Here is a 27,780-nt window from a genome sequence, read left to right as displayed (position 1 = left end):
TTTTGCTTGAATCGGAGTGAAATCGAGAGTTTTCTCATTGGATTCTCTCGTACAATTTCACAGAAATCAACGCCTAGTCTGAAATCTAACCTAGGCTCTGATACCATGTTAGAATCTGAACTATTTGATGATGTATTTGCAGCAACTTTAGCACAGAGAGGAAGAAGATTTAGAAAGAGAATGAAGAAATAGAGAAAGAGTGCTCATAATTTTAGAGAGAGCTAGAATGCTCTTCTGCGTGTACTCATTTCATCACACCAGCATTTACATAACCGTTAGAGAATGAGAGAATCTAGGAGAGCCTATGAGCTCATCCAACCATTCATTACAAAACCCTATGAGATCTTGACACTTGCTCACATTTGAGCCTACTATAAATTGATCTAATCTCAGCCTTTCATCTCTAACAGCTCATTATTTAAAATCTAACAACTTGACAAAATAAAGGAAATTACAGTTTAGACCTTAATCGGCCAACAATATGCATATAATGTCCCTCCGCGCTAGGGGAAATGACAAACAAAAAAAGAAGAAAAAAACCAGAAGCGAGATTGAAAATATTGCAGAGCGAAACAAAATAAATTCATAACTACTCACACAATAAAGTTCAACTTGTATCAAATTATTCCTTGTGAAAAAATAAAATGAATCCTAAATATCAGTCATAAAGTAAGTTGAATATTGAAGATCAGCAGGATATAAATAGACATGTGGAATGACAAAATATTCTATTCATTAGAACAATTCAAAAATAAAACTCACTAGGTGACTGAGAAACAATAAACCAAGAACTGAGAGTCAGATTAAGTTAAAGCAAAAGTAGATAAAATTATGCAAAATTGTGGAATTTTTCAGGTGGATAGGCTGAGGGCCCACTCCAACAATATCGATAACCATCTGCACAATCCTCAGATGTGGGGTTTTATCACAAAAAATCTTGGTATTAGTTAGAGTGGGGTAATATGTGGGGTTTTATCACAAAAAGTCTTAGTATTAGTTAGAGTGGGGTAATTCTATTTAAATTGCTTTACTTTCCTTCCCCTAGCCGATGTGGGACAAATAGGGGGTTCCAACACTCCCCCACACGTGAGACCCCATTTATGGGTCACACGTGAAATCATGTCGGGACTCACCCATCACGCGGGACCAATGGGGACCCACCCAATCACGTAGCATATTTGGCCTACGTGGAGCCATGTCGGGACTCATCCATTGCGCGGGGCCAAATGGGAACCCACCCAATCACGTGCTTGTACGAGCCCGCCTCCTTGCTCTGATACCATGTGGAATTTTTCAGGTCGACCGGATGAGGGCCCACTCCAACAACACCGATACTGTCCCCAATTAACCACCTACACAATCCTCAGGTGTGGGGTTTTATCACAAAATGTCTCAGTATTAGTTAGAGTGGAGTAATTCTATTTAAATTGCTTTGCTTTCCTTCCCCTATCCGATGTGGGACAAATAGGGGGTTCCAACAAAAATGTTAGTTGGATCAAGTTCTCACTTACATAACTTGATATTTGCCTTGCAAAGTGCCGCCGGGAAGTGATAATGCTTGATTCATGATTTCTTCCAACTTACGTTTTTAGTTCTGTTTTACCTCTGGACTGATTGTTCACTACAACCCTCAAGAAACAGGTACAGCTTGCAATCCCCTGGCTCTGGAACCTTGCCTAGCGGGAAATATTAACCCCTGATAGTAATGGTAGCTCCAGTCAACTCTGATATTGGTCCCTAAGCTTCCTTGTGGGTAACCTTCCATTGGGCATTCTGGGGAATATCATTTATTTCCAACTCTGCTTCATAGTGCTCGGGTATTCCATCAGCTTGAATTTTTGCCAGGTTATGCTGCAAATTCATGGCAGCTGCAATTGGTGCCCCTCAAGCTGCCCCCTTGTGTCCAACAAGGACATCTGGCACAACGGCTATTCCTGGTAAAGTTACACCACCAAGGGCACCTGAAGAGAAACAGGTAATCCACCATTTGGAAGTAGTTGGGCAGCAGAGACAGAGGTCTGAACAGAAGCCTTACTACCTTTAGACGCAGCAGCAGTGGTTGATATTTGTGCAAGGGCAGCTTCCTGTGAGATGTCACCCCCTGCCTTTCTGACACCATCATCTTCATCTTCAGAATCTGACTTGTCATCCTCAAAACCATATTCTTTGGCCTGTGCTTTCTTTACTGCTTTCTAAGCTTTCCTCTTAATTAAATTTATAACCACTGCCCCCGTAACCAGTTCCGTGGGCCTGCTCGAGTCCCAGCTTGCTCAGAGAGCTCCAATGCTTTGACAAGATCTGGGGCATACTTAGCATCTTCCTCAGAGACGAACGTTATAGTACAGCCTTTCTTGCAATACGGCGAACATAGTCCTCGTAATGATCTGGAGTATCAAAGTTGATCACCAGCTCAACCACCTTGACATCTAACCCTCTAGAAGCAAGACTTGTTGCAATCAACAAATCACACACAATGCTCTTAAAATCAGATGTGGTAGATTCACGATCGGTTTGATCTTTATTCCCGTGAAGCGAGAGACTGATATTCATGCCTAAGTAAACCCCTAGGCAAAAGCCAAATTTGTGTTGGTAGAAAAACTACTTGATATCTTACATTGTTACAATCACTTCTACCCCACATATTGTTATTTTCAAGACCTTGTATAATTGGTCATGGTGAAAATTGGGGGTTTGGATATTTTAACTGTGAAGAATACAATTCTTTCAAATTCAAGTGATTATCAAGTTCTAAATATAAAATAAATAAATAAATAATAAATATCGGGAATAATATCACACAAACAAACATTTTTTATCGACAAAAAGATAGAGCCTATATGCAGACCTTGTCTTAGTAACTAACTCAAAATAGAAATTCACCAAAAAAGAAAACTCAAAAATATAATTTGAAGTTGGAATTTTCTTTTAGCATGTAATGCACATAGATCATTGTCAAATAGAAAGCGAATGCATATCTGGCCAAATAGAAAGCGAATGCATATCTGGCCAAATAGAAAGCGCATACATTGGCTTCTCTTTATATGTTTCTTAAAAAGTAGCAAATTCAAACCTAACCAAAGATAACATAGGAATTCAAAACAATTTTTCTGCTTCCTATCAAATATTGCCCATCCAAAAGTAGAAATGGATAAATCTACAAGCAACAGAAATGGAATCCATATGAACGAGGCAACTGGAACACCGGTAAGCAAAATGCTTGGAATGACAATCGATGATTTCCCGTCAAGAATACTGTAAAGGCCACAAGAAAAGACAATCATCATGGTAACGGTAGATAAAAAGAGGGTGAAAAGGCTTATTATCATTTTTATGGGCAAGGATTTGTGGAAATCATCTTGAGAATAACCTGACATGAGAAAGCCCAAAAACATGATAACTGAGGTTGTTGAAGAAAAGAGCGAGATTACATCTGAAACTATAAAGTTGTGAATACCTAAGGAAGACATGTCTTTTCCTCATTTCCACCAGGAACTGTGAATGCTGCAGCAAACATTATGGTGACAACAAGATCACCTACAACTGTACAAGAAGTTGATGTTTCCTTCATTGACTTTTCTGCCTCTTTCCCCAATTCTTGGTGATTCTCTTTAAATATTTTTCGTGGTGTCTTATTATCTATGTTTATAGATTCACAATCTTTGGGATCTGCAATGCTCTTTATGTCACGCCCCGATCCAACATACATCCAAGATCGACACGTGACATCCCTAAATGCCTATAACTCAACATACCCCACCTTTTAGATATGTACAAAATATAATTCAAGATCCAGATGCATAATAATTTTGCGTATGCTTTATGGCTGCATCTAACCTCTTCGTTAGACTGCCTACGTACCCTCAATAAGGACCATGCCATTCGTAGTTCAACTTTTCACTACACTCGAATATTCATCACATAAACTACCATATTTCAACAAAATGCACAATTCAGAGCGTGCAACATCTCAAGGACCAATCGATGAGGCGCAATAATAATCTATAGCCATATTGGTCAACAGTATATCATAATCATAACAATTACATCCAACAACATCCAATAATCACACCAAATAATAACTCATACAACACACTGACATGCAGGGCTAGAGTGACACAGTTCAGCTGAAGCCTACATCTCTGAAGCTGAAATCAAATCCAAGGAATCAAGTCATCAAAGGGATTCCAAACCACTCAACGGAATCAAACTCAGGATACGATTCCGGACCATCACTCAACGGAATCACATAATAGAAGGGATTTCGGACCATCACTCAACGGAATCCGAGCCAGGGTACGATTTCGGACCATCACTCAATGGAATCCGAACCAGGATACGATTCCGGACCATCACTCAACAGAATCGAGTGGAAGACCAAGGGATACAACAACGGCTTGAAGAAATAATACAAGAACCAAGCACTTAATTTAGAAGGTCTGAATGACACAAAAAGTGAAATGAGGAAACAAAATGTGAAACAAGTGTCTAAGTAACAAACCCCATGACAATAGGTTAACAGTCCACTACTAACCCTCACATTTCATCACATCAATCCAATCATACAATACAAACCATATTTCCAAAGCACAGGTCAAATCATACTTAATGAAATTAGATCGATGGCCACAAATAAAAATAACATTTCAATAGAATTCACATTCAATAAACATAGGTCTATGGTATGTCTGTGTGTGTGTGTGTGTGTGTGTGTGTGTGTGTGTGTGTGTGTGTGTGTGTGTGTGTGTAATTCACATTTCAATAGAATTTCATTTGTAACCCATATCATATTCACAGATGATATTAATACAAGCAATCGAGGTAATAGCTATATCACATATATTCAAGTCACTCTCAAACCAATGTGGCCCCACAAGGCTTCACTTAGTACCCCGTGGTACTAGATTTAGTATTTAGAACGTTTCGAGACATGTTACCAAAAGTCAATTCTCGATCAACAGTAGGATCCACAACTCTACATCATTTGATCCAGTAGATCCGCACATCGGATTCTGGATCTGTAACTTCCTAAGATCCACATTATGTGAAAAGAACAATGTTTGTACCATACTTGACCAATTCCGAAACTACCGAGCACCGGTCAACGTTATACCGTCAAGGACCCAGAAGAGTTTCCCTCCAACCAGGAGGCCAATCACAGCGCGACACGTGTCGACATCAGAAGCTAATCATAGCACGACACGTGTCAACATTGGAAGCCAATCATAACATGACACGTGTCAATGTCAGAACAAAGCTAGAAACTTTCTTCTATAAAAGGAGATCATTCTCCCACAATATTTTCTAATGTCATTTGTATTAAATCATTCACTTGTACTCACTAAATGAGAGCTTGAACCCATGTACTTGTGTAAACCCTTCACAATTAATGAGAACTCCTCTACTCCGTGGACGTAGCCAATCTAGGTGAACCACATACATCATGTGTTTGTTTCCCTGTCTCTATCCATTTACATACTTATCCACACTAGTGACCGGAGCAATCTAGTGAAGGTCACAAACTTAACATTTTCTGTTGTACCAAAGTCCCCACTGATTTTGTGCATCAACATTTGGTGCCGTCTGTGGGAACGACACTTATTCCCACTCTCTTCAGCTTTGTTAAGCTGGTTTCCACCATTCGTACACTCTCTTTTGACCAAGAATCCCTTTCCAAAATGGGGAGCGAAGGAAGGCACATCACACAGAATGACACCCCTCTTGCACCTGGTGCGAAGCAACGAAAAAATGAACAAAAGAAGTTTGCTCTTCAGGCTAAAATCGATGAGCTAGAGGCTCAGAACAACAAGATAACGACGAAGAATGAGATCCTCCAAGAGCAGTATGAGAAGGTCTTCGAGATGCTCCACGAGGCTAGATATACTAAAACACACAAGCTCATCACCCCTGTGGAAGTCAACCATCAACTGGGTGCCCCCCAACACGGAGGGTCATTTGCCCTCGACATGGGTATTCCTGTTGAGGAGCGAGTTACTTATCGAAATGGCGACCAACATGAGACTTCTCTCAACCCTGCTGCTTCGACCCAAAATAGGAGAAGTGGAGGAATGCACCTCTTTACAGAAGGAGTGGAAGGATCGAAAGCCGTCTTTTGCGATTGTCGAGACTTTCTAAAGCAACGTCGTGACAATCCCATCCATGTAACCTCAAAGATCAATGACCCAAGGGTTTCTGAAAGACTCGGTCCCCTCCCATGTCCCAGGCCGGCTACCAATTTGGGGAAAGGGCAACAAGTCCTAGAGAAACACGAAGGTATAGGGGACTCAGAGATGTTCCAACAGACATACCTTGGAAGTCAGTACGGCGAGTCCAGGGAAAACTCACATGCTCTTGATCAAACCTTCCTACTTCTAATAGGAGATGGAGATTTACGAAAGAAAGCTCCAGTGGTACATGACTCCACTCAAGACCCTCTTGTCTTACAGCTCTTTAAGGAAGTAAACAAGTTAAAGGCCGAACGACAAGCTGAGATACCTGATTGGAACCAACCTAGGCCTGGCCCTCTTACAAGGAGGATCCTCGACACCTCCCTCCCAGCAAAGACAGAACTGAAGCTTGGCTTGCAACTCTATACTATAAAGGAGGACCCGATTGAACACTTTAACCTCTTTGAGTCTACCATGGCATACCGGATGCACATCGACAAAGAACGATGTCTTCTTTTCCCCCCCCCCCCCACCCTCTTTGGCAGAGCTCTAAACTGGTATTGCTGTCTTCCACCTGAGATGGTAGACTCGTTTGAGGAATTGAGGAAACTGTTTGTTTCTGAACACATTTTTCAGACCGATCGCTTGCACTTTGCGGATGACTTGTACACTATTCACCAGAAGCCAGACGAGTCATTACGTATGTATGTTGGCCGTTTTAGCCATGAGTATTCCCTTAATGCCAAGGCAGACGACAAGACTGCCCTCAAAGCCTTCACGGCAGGCCTATGTGACTGTTTCTTTAAGTACATAATCAATGCCAACACTTGGAAGACTTACTCTGAGGTGATGGCCCAAGCTTATAACCATGCCTCCGCCGAGGCAAGGACATACCAAGAGAAACCCCCAATAACCATCCCCTATCAGCAAGTAGGAAGTGGAAGCCAAACCCATCCAAATGAGAAGACCTCAACCTTCCAAACGACAGCGGTGCCTCCCCCTACCATACTTAATACTTTGCCAAGTCAACAGACATATCAATCTCAGGGCAAAAGGAAAGATTTCCATCCTCACCAGTCTCATTTTAGTAAAAGGAGTAAGGGACACTACCACGATAACCAAGGGTATCGCCACGATAATCCCCGACCCCACACAGTCAACACAGTGGGTTAGGCACGTGTCAGGACAGGACCTACCCCAAGGTATGAGGCATACACACCTTTGAATGCCACATACGTGGCCATTTACCCCAGCATAACACACCTGATACCGAAGCCAAAGCCGAGGCACCCGGATTACAAGCCCATGAAGAACATGAGCACATTTTGCTGCTACCACAAGCATAACGGCCATGACGGCGAGAAGTGTATCACCCTTCGTGATCATATTAAAGTTTTGGCATGTGAAGGAAAAATTGATCAATTCCTCATTCACCCTCCAAGGGGTAACCATAACCAACGCCAAGTGAATGTGATATATTCCATAAGTGGTGGCACACCCATATCTAAATCTTCCAACGGGGCCATGAAAAATAGTGAACGAGCTTTAAGGTCTGGCTACCAAGTATTTCACGTGGAAGACATCAGGTGAGGCAAGTATCCAAAGCCTAACTGGGATCCAATATGTTTCTACCCTGAGGAAGAAAGAGGTATCATCTACCTTCACAATGACCCACTGATTGTGGAAGCTCACATAACCAACCTTGAAGTACGACGAATCCTAGTAGACACGGGGGCTTCGATCAATATCATATTTGCTGAAGCTTTCAGGGCATTTAATGTAGCTGAACACTTTCTTGATCACTGATTTCTCTTTTATAAGCTTCTTTGGTGATATCGTGCAACCTTTGGGGAATATACGTTTACCTTTCACCATTGGTACAGGCCCTTACACAGCTACCATTACCACTAACTTCCTGGTGGTTGGTTACCCAACGACATACAATGTCATCTTCGGACACATAGGGATCAATGATCTCAAGGCCATGGTATCCACACATATGTTGTTGATGAAATTTCCAACCCCCTATGGCAATGGTTACATAAGAGAAGATCAACTTAGTGCATGATCATGTTACAACACTTCGGTCAAGTAATAGCACCTGCATGTGCCCAAGGAAACCCTTTCTATACATGACCAAGTCATAAAGACCAGCCCAGACGAAGCCAACTTGGATCTTCACGGTGGCAACAGTCAATCCGACGATCCTCGAGATGACTCTTTCACCCAGCAAGCACAACTCGTTGAAGAGTTCGAGAATATCTCTATCTCAAAAGATTATCTGGTTGCATGGTGAAGATTGGCATCACCTTGTCACCACCCATTCGGTTGGTATTGATCTCTTTTTTGAAAGAGAACACTGAGGTCTTTGCCTGGTCATACGAGGATATGTCAGGCATCTCTCCCGATATCATCTGTCATTGCTTAAGTATTGAGCCCAAGACCAAGCCAGTAAGATAGAAGCGAAGATCTTATGACGATGAATGGTACGAGGCAATGAATGGAGAAGTTGAAAAACTTAAAGGCATAGGCTTCATCCGCAAAGTCAATTATCCAACGTAGGTAGCAAATGTTGTCCTTGTTAATAAGAATCTGACCAAGGAAAGTCTCCTGCTCCAAAAGGTCTTATGGAGAATGTGTGTCGATTACACCGACCTAAACAAAGGATGTCCGAATGATAGCTTTCCTCTTCCTTACATATACAGACTTATAGACTCTACAGCAGGGTGTGAACTCTTGAGCTTCATGGATGCTTACTCAGGATACAACCAAATCCTCATGAACCCTCCGGACCAAGAACACACAGCCTTCACTACTGACAGGGGACTATATTACTATAAAGTCATGCCCTTCGACCTAAAGAATGCAGGAACGACTTATCAGAGACTGGTCAATTTAATGTTCGCTGAACAGATTGGGAAGAGCATGGAAGTTTACGTTGATGATATGCTAGTCAAGAGCAAACATGCTGACCAACACATCACCAACCTATCTGAAACTTTCACCATTCTGATGAGGTATTGAATGAGGTTAAACCCTAACAAATTTACCTTTGGCGTAGGTTCTGGCAATTTCTTAGGCTTCATGATAAGCCAACGAGGCATTGAGGCTAATCCCGAGAAGATCAAAGCAATCCTCGACATGAAGGAATCGGTAACTTCAAAAAACATCCAGAGCCTTACTGGCAAAGTGACAGCCTTAATTAGGTTCATCTCTAAGGCCACAGACAGATGTGCTCTTTTCTTCAAAATCACTTAAGAGAAGTAAGAAGTATATTACATGGACTGATGAATGTGCCGAGGCATTCAAGAACCTCAAAGACTACATGAGTAAAGCCCCTCTGCTCTCCAAACCTGAGGTTGGTGACACTCTCATTATCTATCTGTCGATATCGGCTTCAGCATTAAGTTTAATTCTCATTTGAAATGATGGTAATGTCGAACGACCTGTCTACTAGCTAGTAAGGCCTTACAAGATGCGGAGACACGATACTCCAACATTGAGAAATTGGCTCTAGCATTGGTCATGTCTGCTCGAAAACTTCGCTCTTACTTCCAAGCACACTCCATCATCGTGCTTACTAATCATCATCTTCGACAAATACTCCAAAGTCCTGACACTTCCGGGTGAATGATCAAATCGGCAATAGCATTGGGTGAGTTTAACATCTCCTACCAACCAAAGCCAGATAAGAAGGGCCAAACAGTGGCAGACTTCATCGCCGACTTCACATATCCTGTTGACATTGTTTATACGCCTAAAAAAATGGTTTCATTACCCTCGAAAGCTCAGAAAATAGAACCAACAGCCCCAACATTGAGTCTATATGTTGATGGCTCGTCCAACCAACAGGGTTGTACAGTAGGACTAGTCCTTACGACCCCTAACAAAGTGGCGATGAAGTATGCTCTTCGTTTCAAATTCAAGGCGTCGAACAATAAGGCCGAATATAAAGCCCTCCTAGGAGGTTTACGTTTTGCCAAACATCTTGGGGTTAAACGAATTGATATCTTCAATGACTCCCAATTGGTGATTAGCCAGGTCACCAACAACTTTGACGTTAAGGATAGCTCCATGGTAGCATATCTGGCATAAACACAATTGTTGCTCTAGCACTTCCACTACCAGATCACCCAAATTCCTCGAGCGACAAATAGTCATGCAGATGCTTTGGCTCGCCTCGCCTCAACGGTGGAAGATAAGATTGGGAGAAAAATTCAGGTCGAATTGTTGGCAGCACTAAGCACCATGGCTGCGGAAGTGTGCAACTTACAATAGGGGGATAGTTGGATTATCCCGATTTATAGATTCCTTGCCCATGGCACCCTTCCAAATGACAAAGTCCAAGCTAAGCAGATTCGATACAAGGCTACCTGTTACTTGATCATTAATGACCAACTCTACAAGCGAGGTTTTAACCAACCATACTTAAGATGCCTTACCCCCGCAGAGGCGGAAACTGTCCTTCGGGAAATACATGAAGGAGTCTGCGAAGATCATGCTGGATCTCGATCCCTAGCACACAAGGCTTTTTCGCCAAGGATATTACTAACCAACACTCCACCAAGATGCCATCAAAATATCCCGCTTATGTGATAAGTGTCAACGCTACGTAACTATTTCTCACTCCCCTACCGAGCTGCTCACTCCTATGATCAGCCCTTGGCCTTTCGCCCAATGAGGACTTGATTTGATTGGCCCAATGCCTGCAGGGAAGGGCAAGATCCGCTATGCAATCGTTGTAGTTGACTACTTCAAAAAGTAGGCCGAAGTAGAACCCTTGGCAACCATAACCGAGGCAAAAATAGAAGACTTCGTATGGAAGAACATCCTTTGCAGATTCGGCATTCCCAATGCAATAGTCACTAACAATGAGCAACAGTTCGACAATAATAAGTTCAGGATGTTCTGCTCTAAGTTCAACATCAACTTATGTTTTACCTCCCTAGCTCATCCCCAGTCTAATGGACAAGTCGAAGCCATCAACAAAATAATCAAACGAACTTTGAAAACCAGCTTGGACAAGGCTAAAGGTTGTTGGCCAAAATTTGTACCCCAAGTTCTTTCGTCATATCGCACTTCGTATTGGACATCAATAGGAAAAACCCCATTTGTCGTAGTTGAGCTTGAGCAAGCAACGTTCCGAGTCCAGAACTACGTGCAAAGCGAAAATAATAAACAACTTACCCTCAACTTAGATCTAGTCGAGGAACACAAAAACTAGGCTCACTTGAGGAATGTCACCTATAAGCAGCGCATCTCCAACTATTATGACTCAAGGGTCAAACCTCGTTCTTTCAAAGTGGGGGACTAGGTATTAAAGAAAAGATTACTCTGCGACAGAGTCTCGAGTGAATGAACACTTAGTCCAAACTGAGATGGACCGTTTGATGTTGTTGGCATCAGTCACCCTGGCTCCTACAAGCTTAGAAGCTCCGATGGCAAGACCCTTAGCCATCCATGGAACGTTGATCACTTGAAGTACTATTACAAGTAAACTCACATTGTACAAGTGTTAAGCTTCAGCCGTTTGGCATCCTATGTAACGAAGACTATTTGGCATAAATTCAATAAAGAGGTGATTTAGACAACTCGGTCCTAATCCTCTTATATTCCTAGCAATGAAACACTCAGGTTCAAAGCTTCAACATGAAACAAAGTCTAAGTATATGTCAACAAGACTATACAAATAAATGAACAGTTTCACAGTATATTCGTTTAATCATACATTCCAACGCATTCATATATAAGCCAATTGTGCTTCGAAATGGTTCAACATACTTTGTGTCATTCGACACTTGCTACAATGTGCCTCGACACCTTGCCCTTATTCTCACCAACCAGGTGATAAAATGTGAAGAAGAAACTCATCTTCATGCCACCAACCAGGTGATGAAATGTACAACTCGTACTCTCATTCGTACCACCAACCAGGTGATGAAATGTACAACCCTTACTCTAATATCATTTGGCAACTTGTCACTCATGCCACCAACCAGGTGAAGAATGAACTCATCTTCATGCCACCAATCAGGTGATGAAATGTACAACCCGTACTCTCCTTCATGCCACCAACCAGGTGATGAAATGTACAACTCGTACTCTAATATCATTTGGCAACTTACCATTCATGCCACCAACCAGGTGAAGAAAGAACTCATCCTCGCGCCACCAACCAGGTGATGAAATGTGATGAAAGGTGATGAAGGAACTCACCTTCGTACCACCAACCAAGTGATAAAAGCAATTCACCATTCATTCCACCTACCAGAAGACGAGTGGTACAACTTGTACATGTGAACTCCTAACATTCACAAATAATCAAAAACCCTCAAGCTTGACAACTCAACTAGGGGAGAACTTATGCCCAACAAGAGTTATAGTCACCAACAAAGTCTTATTGCAAGCCAATAACAACTTCAATGCATGGCATACAAAGATCAAGCTATTCAGCCCTCTTGCATCTGCTTCAGACATTTCTCCTCTATAACAATGCAAACACTATAACTCGTAGAAAGCTTCACACACTCTTGATCAAGACAGTGTGAAGCAAAACCAATTTATGGTGCCAACAAGAGCTTCATCAAAGGAGTTCAACCACAATTCTCAAAAGCTTCACACACTTTTGATCAAGACAGCGTGAAGCAAAACCAATTTATGGTGCCAACAACAGCTTCATCAATGGAAGGTAACCACAATTCTCAAAAGTTTCACACACTCTTGATCAAGACAGTGTTAAGCAAAACCAATTTATGGTGCCAACAAGAGCTTCATCAAAGAAGTTCAACCACAATTCTCAAAAGCTTCACACACTCTTGATCAAGACAGTGTGAAGCAAAACCAATTTATGGTGCCAACAAAAGCTTCATCAATAAAGGGCAACTACAACTCGTAGAAAGCTTCACACACTCTTGATCAAGACTGTTCAAAGCAAATTCAATTTATATGGTTTATCCAAACCTTCGACTACTACAAGGTGTGGCTTGCATCACAATCTCTTGCTCAACAGTGTGGAAGCAAAATTTGTATATGTTGTCTCTCCCACATTTTCAAATTTCTAATTTTCCCAAAAAAAAGGAAGTTGGGAAATTCAACAAAGCTTCATCAATGGAGGACAACTACAAATTCTCAAAAGCTTCACACTATCTTGATCAAGATAGTGTGAAGCAAAATCAATTCATGGTACCCAACAAAAGCTTCAACTCCAAAGCCTCGCCTACAAAGCTTCAACTCCAAAGCTTCACCTACAAAAGCTTCACCTACAAACCTTTAACTCCAAAGCTTCACCTACAAAGCTTCAACACAAAAGCTTCACCCACAAAAGTTTCACCCACAAAAGCTTCTCCCACAATAGCTTCTCCCACAATAGCTTCACCTACAAAAGCTTCACCCATAAAAAGCTTCACCTACAAAAGCTTCACCCACAAAAGCTTCACCCATAAAAGTTTCACCTACAAAAGCTTCACCCACAAAAGCTTCACCCACCACAAAACCTTCACCCACAAAAGCTTCACCTACAAAAATTTCACCCACAAAAGCTTCACCCACAAAAGCTTCACCTACAAAGCTTCAACACAAAAGCTTCACCTACAAAAGCTTCACACACTCTTGATCAAGATATTGTGAAGCAAAATTAATTCATGGTACCCAACAAAGCTCAGCAAAATCGAAAGATCTCTGACAAAGTTTAAACAAATAAATTTTGAAGGTCCAGCTACCCTACCATTACCCACAAGGGCAAAGGAACAGCACTACTGCTTGATAACTAGAAAGTCCCTATATGTGTCAACCTTCATGCTCTGTGGCAAGGAAAATTAGAAAAAATGTCCAACCTTTACTCACATCGAGAAAACATTCCCAACAGGATTACTTTTTCAAAAATCGAAGAAGCATCGCTCCCCGAATCTCGAGAGCCAGACTCTCACCAGGATTGCTTTCTCAAAAATCGAAGAGGCACTGCTATCGAATCTCGAGAGCCAGACTCCCACTAGGATTACTTTCTCAAAAATCGAAAAGGCACCGCTATTCGAATCTCGAGAGCCAGACTCCTACCAGGATCGCTTTCTCAAAAATCGAAGAGGCACCGCTCTCTAAATCTCGAGAGCCAGATCCCCAATAAGATTGTTTGTTCAAAAATCGAAGAGGCAACACTCTCCGAATCTCGAGAGCCAGATCCCCAACAGGATTGCTTGTTCGAAAACCGAAGAGGCACCGCTCTCCGAACTTCGAGAGCCAGATTTCCTTGGATAAAATTTGTCTATAATCTTCACACGCAACATCAGCTTTCCAGATACCATATACCACTTTTTCAAAGTGCTCTTACAAAGTTAAAACACGTGAATCTTGCAGCTCTCACTACATTGCTATGACCAAGAAGGGTAAGGGAATAACATTACTACTTGTTGTTGGGGGAAACTCCTATATATGTCGACCTCCATCCTCCGCAAACAGGCAGACCTGCAAAAATGCTCAATCCTTCCTCATATCTGAAAGGGCACTCTCAACGAAGCCTCTCAAAATACTCAGTTTTCTTTCCCCCCGATAATACCTCTGCAAACAAGCTACACCAGAGCAAGAATATCTCATATCATCAAGGTTAAAAGCAAGAGTATCCCATATCATGCTTTTTTCTTGTCCTTTCCTTTGGCCTTGTTCTTACCTGCAAGACAAGGAGAAATAGAGTAATCAGTCAGCACTTGGAATCAAGCTTCCAGTCAGGAACTGACTGCCTGGAACCCCTTACTTGATTACTTACCTAGCATTGCTCTCGAGTACTCATCTTCAACATCTTGTGCTTCCAGAAAAGATACCAAATATGCCTGAAGAACAGATAAGGCAAGTGAGAAGGATACAAGGAAGCATGTGGAGACAAGCGCAACAGAACACGTGCAGATTCATCTATTACTTTGTCAACAGCAAAAGTATCCCATATCATCAAGGTCGAACGCACTCTTGATTTGATGGACTTGTTTTAACCCTCAAATTCTTTAGTCGGCCTTATACTCTAGAGGAAACCAGAAAACCTTCCAGCCCAGTTCAAGAATAAGTATGTGGAAAGTTAATTCTTCAAAGGCAAAAGTATCTCATATCATCTCTTCTCCTTTTTCTTTTCTTTATCTTTCCTGCTGCCTACAAGATAAGGAGAATGAGAACAATCAGCCGGAACTCGAAATCAAACTTCTGATTTGGGATTGATTACTGGGAGCTTTGATTGCTTACCTTGTCTGTCACCTCTTTCGGCAAATCTCCTAGCTCGGCGATTTGAGGGACTCCTACTACATGGTTTGTATTGCACTTGACCACGCCTGAAACTACAAGTAAGTTTCAAGTGAAATTGATACATTACCTTGTGCATCTTCACCGGTTAAAGATACCACCCCTGGATGGAGGAAAAGTACTTCCAGAGAAGATGCCACATCTACCTATGAGACAGATAAGGAAAGTGAAAATGATACCACACTTCGGTACTTAGAAGTTTCGTGATTACTTAGTGGCTTAGATCTTGCAAGTCCCCAACTGAGGAGCTTCCCTCACTCAGGAACATAGGGGAGCACTGTTTGTACCATACTTGACCAATCCTGAAACTACCGAGCACCGGTCAACATTATACCGTCAAGGACCCAGAAGAGTTTCCCTTCAACCAGGAGGCCAATCACAGCACGAAACGTGTCGACATCATAAGCCAATCATAGCGAGACATGTGTCAACATCGGAAGCCAATCACAACACGACATGTGTCAATGTCAGAACAAAGCTAGAATTCTCTTCTATAAAAGGAGATCATTCTCCCACAATATTTCCTAATGTCATTTGTACTAAATCATTCACTTGTACTCATTAAAGGAGAGCTTGAACCTATGTACTTGTGTAAACCCTTCACAATTAATGAGAACTCCTCTACTCTGTGGACGTAGCCAATTTAGGTGAACCACGTATATCTTGTGTTTGCTTCCCTATCTCTATCCATTTACATACTTATCCACACTAGTGACCGAAGCAATCTAGCGAAGGTCACAAACTTAACATTTTTTGTTGTACCAAAGTCCCCACTGATTTTGTGCATCAACAAACAACATACTAAAATCTCATTGTGATCCGACGGTCGGATCTCTGCCAATTACTAGAATTAAGTGGCGGTTAACAATTAATTTTACCAACTTAGAAATCCAATTCAGGAAGATCCGTACGTCGGATTCCTGATCCATTATTTCCAGCTATCCTGAAATATTACGTTCTATAATGCATTAAAGTTTGGTGACGATCCAACGGTCTGATCGTCAATTCAAATTTTGATCAAGTGATGTATCATAATGAAACTAAGTTCAAACAATCAAACCACTTCATATGGATATCAATTATGAATTCAGGGAATCTAATTGGACTTAGAAAGACATCGTCAGCCCACTGGCCACCCACCGCCGCACGCGCCGCCACGGGTGGCGGTCCGGTCGCCCTAACTCGCCGGAAAATTCAACTAATTCCAAAAATTATCAAATTTTACAGGTATGTGGATCTCAATGAGTGGAACAAGTTTCATACCTATGGCCAAGTCCAATTTGACCTAGAAAGACCCCAATTTCACTCGAACCGTCGGAAACCCTAAAATCAATGTGCTTCGATTCGACTTCCTCGATGTTCCAACGCCCCTACAACTGATTGGGTCTTGTTCCTGGGTCCAAGGGGAGTTGATTAAGGGTGGTGGTGGGTGGTGAGACTCGCCGGAACGGCGGAATTGCCGTCAAAACTCCATGGGTAACCCGCACTGTTTTACACGGTTTTTGGACCTAAAAACCCTCAATTTTGGGTGGGAATGGAAGATGGGAGATGGTAGAAGAGGTTGCAGGTGAGAGATAGTTGATTTTTGCCTGAAAAAATGGTGGAAGTGGCCGAAAACCACTCCGGGTTGGCGCGGGTAAAGGGTCCACGGTTGGTCCTTCCTTTCTTCTTCCAGCCGTGGCTTTCTTTTTCCTTTTTTTTTCTTTCAGCCACTCCTGTGGCTTTCTTTCTCTTGTTTTTTTTTTTTTTTTTTTACAATAACTTCAAACGTCCGTAACTATACCGTTATAATCCGAACTCGCAAATGGTTTTCGCCTATGCATTCGTGATCTCGATATCTATTCAACACTATAAATTGTGACCTCAAATGGTCTATGGGTTTTAAATAATTAATTTCCCAAAAAAATAATATAAAATCTCTATAATATCAATACGTAGATTATAATAATGAAATCTAAGAACGGGATTTCACACTCTACCTCCTACATTTTTTACAACAAAATTATTTATGGTTGTGACTTGAAATCTTTATCTCTTCATATAAATCCTTGAACTTTTGTCGTTTGAGACACCACATAACCCAAAGTCAATAATTAAGCACATAAGATGACATTATAGTACATGGTTAAATAATAATATTTTCCTTTTTAATTTCAATTTTTTCCCGTTATGCTTGTGCATGTCAACAAAATTCTATTTTTTTTTTTTTAAGATAGTAATTTGTGCACTTTTTTTTTCTTTGAAATTGAATAAATAAAGTAACAAAAATATGTGAAGGAGCAGTAGAAAATGGGAGTAAAATTATAGTCACAAAAATATATAGAAACAACATATAGGCAAAATATTTCATAAATACTTGTATATAGATAGATAAACAGATAAATAGTCACCTTAAACCATTGTAGTTCTCTTTGCATTTGCAAAGTTGCACCATGTGTAGCATATTATTGCCAAAGCCACCTGTATTCCCCACTATTCCCTTTAGTTCATCTAATTGATCAAGGCCATATTTATCTTGTTTTTGGAGCAACTCATATATAAGATTATAAACATTGTAGTGACGACATTCAGTTGCAATTTGGAACAGGCTCTGGCATTTTTTGTTCCTAACTCTAGTTACAGGATATGAGGAATATCTAAGCAAATGAGTAATATACTTCACATTCCCTCGTTCTGCTGCCACACACAATGCTTCGTCCAATTTCATTAGTTGATAATAACTCATATCTTCTTTCCTCACTGCTTTATACATGAGAGGTAGAAGTTGTTGGACCCGCTCATGCACCAATTTTATCTGATATATACGATTGATTCATATGTTAATTAAAAATAATATTGACTATTAATAAAACTATTATAAAATTAAAAAAAAAATCAATTCACAATATGAATGTGTATGTGGCCCATCCAAAAGTGTTTGGAGATTCGCCACTAATCTTCAGAATAAACCCATTCCTACATTACAAGTCAAATTTGATGAAAAAAAAATAAACATTTTATTTACCACTAACACCATTTCCCTCATATTGGTTATTTTTTCATTAGATGAAGGATATATACTTATTTTATACCATTAGTTGAATTTTATCCTATGCTGTCAGTTTAATGATCTTTATTTTTCATTTCCATTTTAATTTATTTTCTTTTCTTTCCTTTTCTTTTTGTCGCTTTTTATTTGGGAGGAGTATTATAACAGGTGAACCTAAATATGGTTTTCAATTTTAAAAAGGGTAATACCAAATTGTTTTAAACTAAATTTCAAACAATAAGAAACAAGCACATTAATCGACACTAATTAATAATCTAATCATCTACAACCACATCATTTAGTTTGCAAATTTAATTTAAAAAATTTAGTCCCCTTAACATTACTCTTTAAAAAAATAATAATAATAAAATAAAAAAATAAAAAAACCATTCTCTTTCTCTCCTCCCTCCCGTACCTCTCACTCCCTCTTCAATTTCACGCTAGAACAGCAACCCAGTAAAGACAAACAGCGCCGCCGTCCATCGATCACCATCGACCGTCAAATTATACCTTAACAATCCTCTTTTCAAACCCCAATATAGTTTCTACAAATTCGTAGCCGAATTTCCTCAATTTTAGATCTAGGAAACGGTGAGCGCGGGATTTCCGGCCAAACCTACTAAAATTGGAGCTTGACTGAAGAGGTAAAAATGATCCACTCCTCATGGGCTGTCCTCCAATGTAAGTGCTTTTCCAAAATCAAAGCTTTAAGTTTTGGGATGGATTTCTATATATGGAATTTTAATTCCATTTTGTGTTTGCATGTGGAAGATTGGGGTGTCTCCAAGCTCGACCGAGAAAAATGGGAGGTTGTAGGTGAAATTAAGGTGAAATCCGAGAAAACCTTATTCTATTTCAGTTTTTTTTTTTTTTTTTGGAGTACATCGTTATTTTTATCCTAGGGGACAGAGTTCGGCTAAGCCACACAATGAGCAACTTAATTTGGTATCGAATTCGCCACCAACGAGATTCGAATCTAAGACCTCTCACTTCTATTTCGATTTTAATATGCCCATTTTGTTTATGTCCTGTGTGTTTAAGTATTTTGCTAAGTCAATGTTACTACACTTAAATTACATGACTCTACCTTAACAAAGATGTTCATATCTACTTTTGTAGTAGCATTGGCATGGCATTAACAAAAAAAAAAAACAAATTGGATTGTAGACATTTCAATTACCTGAGGAAATGAGATGATGCCTTTTATTCTCTTTTTTCTCTGATAGATACCCTTGATAAACATTTATATAAATATGTTTGTTGATGGGAGGAAGATGTTTTATGCGTATACCTATCAAGATAAGAATACAAGCCCAATCATTAATTCAATGAAATATTCTTCTCAACCAAAAATTTTATGTTAAATTGTGTTTGTCTTGTTTGTTTGTGTTGATTTTGTGTGAAACCCGTTATTTTAATAAATTATGTCATGTCAAACTTATTAAACTTGCTAGCTTAAAGAGTTTAAAAATTTAAGCCAAATCCAACACGTTGTACCCATTGAGCTCTCAGTTAGAGCGAAAGCCTTTCCAACCTTAGATCAAACTAGCAACGGTGCCCGCGCGTTGTTGCGAGATTGAAAATTATATTTAAGATTATGCAAATTCATTCACTTCATAAGCAATGTTTGAGTCAAGAAATGAGCATTACAAATGCAAAAAACAAAAAAAAAAATGAATGAAAATTTAACTTGACAAAGAGACATCAATGATCTATCCAATTCATCATTCAAGACTTGGTCGAACTGTAATTTGTTCACTCTATCCCTAAACAAAAAAAAAACCAAACCAAGTTCAGCAAGAATAATGCACGATCTTTGTGAAACTATATAATGAATGATACAACATTGTTAAACAAACATGGGTTGGAGCTGTTTAATAGGGAAGTGGTTTTCTTGAGAGTTTGTCAATGTCATCACCCCAATGTTGTACTTGATCATAATACCAAGGTGTTGAAGCTAACATTGCTAATCTAAAAGCCTAGAAATCATAAAGCAAAGAACAAATCTTTTGTCTTGTAAGCAACCATGTCTATATAATCGAATTTTGCTTACCAAGGTGGTCTTACTAATATTATTCATAGAAAAAATAAATGCAAATAAGATGGACCAAAAACTTTTTTTGGATTAGATAAATTAGAGCAGATTAAATAAAACAGACAACGGGAGTGTAAAAATCACTACCTTTTGATCTGTCATATATGTGATTTATGGAGTGGATGCCAAAGCTGTCAATCGTTGACGGTAATGGCATTTTGTTGATTGATTTGTCTAATGTAGCTTGTCCACATCTGCCATCTAAGATGGTAAAAAATTGTGGTATAAAATTATGATAAGAATGGCATTACTCTTCGTTTTTTGGTGTCTCACAACTTGCTCCAACGTTAGCCAAAAATCAGTTTTGATTAACTCAAGAAACCGAGCAAGGTAAAGGACTGACCCACCTATGCACGTACACGCGCCCAACAAAGGGGAGAAGCAGGACGATAATTCGCCCTACATGCCAAACGCACAAGGCACTAACAGTGCACAGGCCAACCCACATGGGTTTGTCAACCACACCTACAGCTCTTTGCTCGATCAGACGGGTAGAACAATTAAAACAAAGAAAAACTAATGAGAATGGCTTGAAAACTTTGAGTTTTAATGATAAGGACAAAATAAAGGGTAAAGTGAATAGTACCAGGATTGACTTTTTAGTGTAAAAATGTGGTTTTTCGTTAAAGTGAACAGTACCGGGTGCTTTTCGTTAAAGTTCCCATTAAAACAAATTATTTTGGTTGAGCATATATAGCACCAAGAAGGAGCACAGGCATGATGGTCTATCCCTTCTAGTGCGTTGGTCTTTCCTCGTAATAAAATTAAGCGTGCTGGTGTGTTGTTCGTTCTTTGTAATAAAACTAGGAAGTTTTTAATATTTACCGAAATCTGAATGTTTTGAGGTTAAAATGTTTATAAAATTAAATTAGAATATTCTACATCATTTTTATTTAGAAAAGTTACCTTGAAAATATTTGTTCTATATTCATTCTTTAATAATGTCGAGTTAAAAATTTAACCCTAAAAGATTAGAGCAGACAAACTATTTCACGGTTAAAACCTAAATTTTATGGTTAAAATACATTGAAATTTTTTTAGTTAAGTAGACACACGTCAAGCAATTAAGGAAGAGACATGGAGGAGAGTCAGTCCCAGTGGTGAGGGTCGGTGTAGGGTGATGAGTAAGAGTAAACTAGATCCAGCTCAAAACCCTCCAATGTAACCAAAAGGTAAAATAAAATAAAATTTCTAAGACAGTAAAATGGGTTTATTTCATCTGAATAAAAGAAGCCCTCCAAATTACGAACAAGGAATATCATACTAGATGAGATCTTCAGGTTTGCTTTCAGACGGCCAGAATGACTTCTTCACTCCAGAGATCATGTTAGAATAGCCCTACCGATCCCTCATTTGTCCACGCTGACCGATGCATCAGTTCATACTGGAGAAGGAACTTGGGAATCAACAGACTTCAATACCTCTTCACCCATTTCTTTGCATCCTACCAATTTCTGTATAAAGCAAATATCAGCAATCAATGGTCATCAATCAATCATATTAGGAGAAGCTTACAATGAATTATAAGCAACTGTTACTGCACAAATCAATGAGAACTCAAGTTTGATTCAAGAATTTCAACTGAATCTTCTCATAGACCACAACTAGAACAAAACACATTTATCTCGTACATCATTTTACTATAAAGACTGGTTTCACTCAGGGAACTATCCCACACCGTAGATTCAATCTAATAGTTCCACCTAATTCAAAGACGATCATACCAAAGAATTTTAACACGAGAAGTACCTTGCTTCCTCGAAGAATTCTTTAAAGGATGCACAAAAATTACGAGAAGGAGATGCTATTTCATGAAGACTTAAGGAGAAGATAGAAAGCAGCTCTCCAAATACTATGCTACATTCATATTCCACAACATGTTTTTGTTTCAACAAAGGAAAGAGCAGTATAATATTTTGTGGCGATCATGTTTTCAAACCCAAGTGAAAGATACAAAAAAGGAGCATGTGAAAAAATAAAAAATGCACATACAGTTCCAGTGGAATATATGTCACCAGTCCGAAACCCCCTATTCAAAGTATCTAGAACTGCATCCTCAATTCTCTTGGCAGCCTTTTCTTCACCTAAACCGTACTTCAAAAGCATAGCAGCACTGAGAACTGTCGCTAATGGGTTTGCTTTATCCTGCATGTTAGACCATTATATTCCATAACAAATGGCATTGTACCACCGAAGAGAAATAGTTTGATGTGTAGGCAAACCAACCTGTCCAGCAATATCGGGAGCAGAACCATGTATGGGTTCATAAAGTCCAGGACCCTGTACCAATGGGAATTTTAATATAGTCAGATCAAAAGAATTCAAACTTACCCTTAGAACACCAAAAACAACTGGAAATTCCCATCAGAATAACATTCCTAACACATGTAGAAACTTGACCAGTGACAGACTAAACTTTGCATTACCGATTCCCCAAGACTAGCAGATGGCAGCATCCCAATACTTCCAGTGATCATTGAAGCCTCATCAGATAATATATCGCCAAATATGTTGTTCGTTACAATCGTATCAAACTGCAATTTCATAGGCAAACATCATGAGACTAGCAACAATCATTTAGGACACTTTAAAAAGTTGTTCCTTCCATCCAAAATTTTTATCCTTAGTAGGCCTTAGACAAACCTGTTTCGGATCACGAATAAGCTGCATTGCAGCATTATCAACATACATGTGTGAGAGTTCAACATCAGGATACTCCAAGGCTATTTCCATGATTCTTTTCCTCCAAAACATTGATGCCTGGATATCCATTGAATTAAATATACATTATAAACGTAAAATAGAACTTAAGCAACGCAAAGAAGAAAAGGAAAGAAACACAAATCAACACATGTTGCTGCCATACATGTTTTCTAGCATTTCTTTTCGCAAAGAATAACCGACAGCATTGTGGGAAAATCTAAATTTAGCCAGCACCGTGTTAATGAATCATTAAGACCCTAACACTATTGAACTCAGTGAAATAGATTGGCTAGTAGATCTTGAAAGGCTCAATCTGATTGATTGGATTAATCAATGATGACAACAAAGACATTGTACAAGCATGTGTATCCATCAAACAGTTTTAAAATACCCGACACTTTCCAACATATTATGAGCTGATTATCAGTAGTGCATCCTTAACTCTGATTTGACATTCCAGCAAACCACCACAAATGGTAGAATCATATCATCTCCCTTTAGTTTTCTTTCAGCCAATAGCACGAACTAAACAGGAATTGGACCCACTCACCCTCAAACCCTTGTAAGGAGGAGGTGTAATCAGACACAAAATACCACACATATCTTATTATCCTTGGTACTTACTGTTTTTAGATTGTCATGAATTTAGCACAAAAAGTTATCAGCTTGTGCCTCTTTTTCTATCACATACAAATATGAGGATATATAAGTATGAAATATTTGGTTCCACTTTAATCAACAACCAAATTAGGATTACAAAAGGTTAGACTATAAAGGTCAGACATCATATGTTCGTAAAAGCCACGTTAAGCACCCATAAGTTCCTTTTACAAGTGAATGATTTTACTGAAACGGTGCCTAAGGGGCACAACTGGTTAACTCAAGGAAAAAGATGAGCTTGGCTTGTCAAGCCACATGAATGATAAATTAACATGTGTAGAAACCAATGATATCATTTCCAACTATATGTAATACTTATTGTCATCTGTTCGGGAGCAATTAAACAGTCAACTAATGGATCATGCGTTGGGAAGTTGTAAAGCAGAATAGCTAGGCTCATAGCATGTAACGCCATTATAACCAGAAAGAAAATGCTCTATGCCTCTACTGTGGCAAATTCTCAAACAAGTCCTGACAACTTTCCAAATAAGAAAAAAGAAAACAAAAGAAAAAAAGTACTTCTATTGAAAAGTACCTCCAACACATTTGCCTTGTCAACACTGCAGAGCCTCCCCTTTCGCTTCCGAGCAGTCTCAAATGCAACACGAGCAATTCGATCAATCTGGCAAGAAGATTATTTCATGTTAAATAACCACTCGTATACAGACCTGCAATTATAAAGTTCTGAATACAGTTTATAACAACAGGCCTGAAAATTTTAAAGTTCTGAAACTCACAGAAAGTTCTGAGCGGAATTTTAAAAAAAAAGAAACCTAACAATTTTCAAGTTCCTATTTCAACTATGAAATCATCTAATGGTTGGAACTGGCAAGTAGTCCCAATTCAGTGAAATGCTTATGAATCCTTCACAGAGCAAAGTCAACACAAACTCACAATGTTGTTGCATATATGATTAACCACTTCCCAAAAGAAATAGAAATAAAAGAAAAGACCATGAGGCGATACCATTGGATAAATGGTTTTTGGGCGTGCATAAAGAGAAATTATTTGGGTTTATAGGAACCATTTATAGCTGCCAGTATCATCAGAAAAACCAGAACTTAACGCATAACTTTCAGAAAGGAACAAAGGAAACTACCTCATAGGCAGCATACACCTCTGTATTGAAGCCAATCTCCTCGCCATTTTCATTGGTGCCAAAACCCCTAGGCTTTCCAAAATATATACCTATTTCCAGCAAAAACAAGAATGACTTCATTAATTCAAGTGAAAAAAACTTAACACGAGCAAGTTCATGAAGTTGGTCACTAGTTTAAATTTGGTACACTAACCTCCAGTGAGCTCTCTTACAACCATAAGGTCAACCCCCTCAGCTACTTCTCTCTTCAAAGTTGAAGCGTCCACTAACTTAAATAGTAATTAACATAAAATGATAAGTTAGAAATATAGAAACAATGGTTTCAAGATAATAAATCAATTATGTGAACTCTATAGTTACTGAGTCGATAACAGATTATACGAAAACAGTTGCAGGCCTCAAATTTGAAATGAAGAAACACTAGTTTTAAGATAATAAATCAAATTTGATATTCACCTGCGGCAAAACAGTTGCAGGCCTCAGATTCGCAAACACTTTAAGACCTTCGCGAAGTTTAAGCAAGCCAGTTTCTGGTTTCAAGTGCTTTTCGTTCTTATCCCATTTGTACCTTCAACACCAACAATCAAATTAAGTAAATTACATTACTTGAAAACGATAATCACTAAGAAATAAAAAGGATTGAGAAGGACAATCACGACCTACCCCCCAATTGCTCCGAGAAGAACTGCATCGGATTGCTTAGCTGACAAAAGGGTCTCATCAGGTAGTGGAACTCCAGTCAAATCCAAGGCAGCTCCACCAATAGGTACTTCTTCATACTTAAACTCAATCCCTAGTTTATGCAAACACATTTAGTTATACAAACACCCAAATGTTATAAAATTATTAATTTCCCAGCAAATCTATTCCATTATACAGCACACGGAGCAGCTCAAAATGTTAAAAATAAACCCTGAGAAAATGTGGGAAAGTAAAAGACTTTTTCTTTTCTATTTTCCCACCATTTCTCGGACCCAAACAAGTGAAATCGAAATAAAATTGACGAAAGGAAAAAAACGAAGCGGGATTAAAAGAAACCATCGATGGAGGCGGCGAGGTTGAGGACGTTCTTGGCGACGGAGATGACTTCGGGGCCAATGCCATCGCCGGGAAGCAAAGTGATGGAGTAGCGTTTAGAGGGTGAGGCTGCGGAGCAACTGATCCTACCCACTTTCGGGGTGTGTTTGGAAATAGGGTTGGGAGAGAGAAAGGAGCTGAAGGGTTTAGCGTTGAGTTGGAGACAAGCAGGAGCGGCAGCCATTATTGTCAAGCTCAAGCTCTGAGTCTCTCTAACTGCGCTTTGTTCCAATTACCAAATCCTATTACTTTTCTGCTTTTACTTCATATTTTGGCTAAATCGCTGTAATTTACCTAAATTTGAACTTTTGCCCCCGTAGGGTATGTTATTTTTTTTTTTTGGTAAAATTACATAGTAACATTTTAAATCTATTACAATCGCATACAATATCTTTAAAACATTTCACTTTTATACCTTACGTACTATTTTATTTCAAAATAATACCTCCATTAAATTTTCCATCCATTGTTCCGTTAAGAGCTGACTTGGCTCCCACATCTATGCCACATAGCAAAAAAAACAAATTATGAATTTAAAAATAATTAATTTTAAAAAAAGTATTTATTTAAAAAAAAAAAAAAAACCTAAAACCCATCTTCCTCGACCCACTTCTCCTCCACTTTGTTCACCTCCCCTCCCTTCTCTCTCCCACTCCTTCCTCTTCACCTCCCCTTAACCACCTTCTCTCCTCCACTCCTCCACTCTCTTCACCTCCTCTCCCACCCCACCCTCACCTCCCCCGTAACATTCCCCACCCTACCTCCTTCCCAGTTTTCTTCCACAACCAAAACCATCCGGGTCAACCTCGGTTGGGCGACTCTAGGACCCAAACACCCATCCCAAGAATCCCGAGGCTATCCATTGACATTCGATTAGGTCTCCCACCGCTTCTCCGCCACGAAACCCTCGCTCTCAACCTTCTTCATCTTTTGTTTCCGCCGTCATTACCTCACATTCCTGCTCAAAATCGACGTTGTCCCTCAAAATGTCCCTGCAATGTCCTTCAAATCCCTACCCGCACCCTTCTTCTTTTCCTATTCCAGATCTATCAACTCCTTCATCGTCTTGAACTCCGCATTTGCATTCACATCCAAATCCAAAACATTACCTTCGTCTCCACCTTCATTCTTCTCTTCATCTCTCACTTCGACATCGAACTTTCTCGGCACTCCTTTACGGTCGTCGTCAATGTTGAAGAGCTCAGACTTGGAATGGAGATTGCTGAGGAGGTGGGGGTGGTTGGTGTGGGTGTGTGCGTGTGGGTGTACTGTCAGGGGGAGAGTTCGAGGGAGATAGAGAGTGAAATAGTGAGATAGAAAAATGACCTGAGAGAGTAAGAGATCCGAGAGAGACTCGGGAAAGGATTTATGGGCAGCCACATCAGCACAAATGTGGCAACCACGTCAGCATTTAACAGACCAATTGATGGAAAATCTAACGGAGATATTATTTTGAAATAAAATAGTACGTGAGGTATGAAAGTGAAATGTTTTAAAAATGTTGTATGGAGTTGTAATAGACCTCAAACATGAGGGACTATTATGTAATTTACCTTTTTTTTTTACAAACTATAAGTTAATTTATAGAAGAGTTCGATCATGGAACCTCGGATGCAAGGGCAAATATTCTTAACCAATTAAGTTAGAAGTCAACAGTCAAATAGATTTTAATTTTACA

The 27,780-nt window shown here is 39.6% G+C and overlaps 1 protein-coding gene, 1 long non-coding RNA gene and 2 pseudogenes across 2 annotated transcripts; all 4 read right to left on the bottom strand.

The window, feature by feature from the left end:
* Positions 1 to 1,507: 1,507 nt before the first annotated feature.
* LOC126611930 (DEAD-box ATP-dependent RNA helicase 42-like) lies at positions 1,508 to 2,550 on the bottom strand (annotated as a pseudogene).
* A 326-nt stretch (positions 2,551 to 2,876) lies between these two features.
* Positions 2,877 to 19,699, bottom strand: LOC126611929 (uncharacterized; annotated as a pseudogene).
* A 364-nt stretch (positions 19,700 to 20,063) lies between these two features.
* LOC126611345 (uncharacterized) lies at positions 20,064 to 21,067 on the bottom strand. Its single transcript, XR_007618811.1, has 2 exons — positions 20,651 to 21,067; positions 20,064 to 20,234 (listed from the first exon to the last, which is right to left on the bottom strand). It is a non-coding gene; the product is annotated as an uncharacterized LOC126611345 (long non-coding RNA).
* A 656-nt stretch (positions 21,068 to 21,723) lies between these two features.
* LOC126611335 (3-isopropylmalate dehydrogenase 2, chloroplastic-like) lies at positions 21,724 to 26,356 on the bottom strand. The gene is made up of 11 exons (XM_050279564.1): positions 26,064 to 26,356; positions 25,689 to 25,818; positions 25,482 to 25,593; positions 25,219 to 25,294; positions 25,026 to 25,114; positions 24,462 to 24,548; positions 23,207 to 23,323; positions 22,990 to 23,097; positions 22,790 to 22,843; positions 22,556 to 22,708; positions 21,724 to 22,017 (listed from the first exon to the last, which is right to left on the bottom strand). The coding sequence occupies exons 1-11, from the start codon at positions 26,284 to 26,286 to the stop codon at positions 21,943 to 21,945; spliced, it is 1,224 nt and encodes a 407-aa protein (XP_050135521.1). The 5' UTR covers positions 26,287 to 26,356; the 3' UTR covers positions 21,724 to 21,942.
* Positions 26,357 to 27,780: the final 1,424 nt, after the last annotated feature.

The sequence above is a fragment of the Malus sylvestris genome, chromosome 17, assembly GCF_916048215.2.
Source record: "Malus sylvestris chromosome 17, drMalSylv7.2, whole genome shotgun sequence".
Lineage (NCBI taxonomy): Eukaryota > Viridiplantae > Streptophyta > Magnoliopsida > Rosales > Rosaceae > Malus > Malus sylvestris.
Note: the sequence above shows the minus strand (reverse complement) of the source record. Positions and strands in the feature narration are given on the sequence as shown.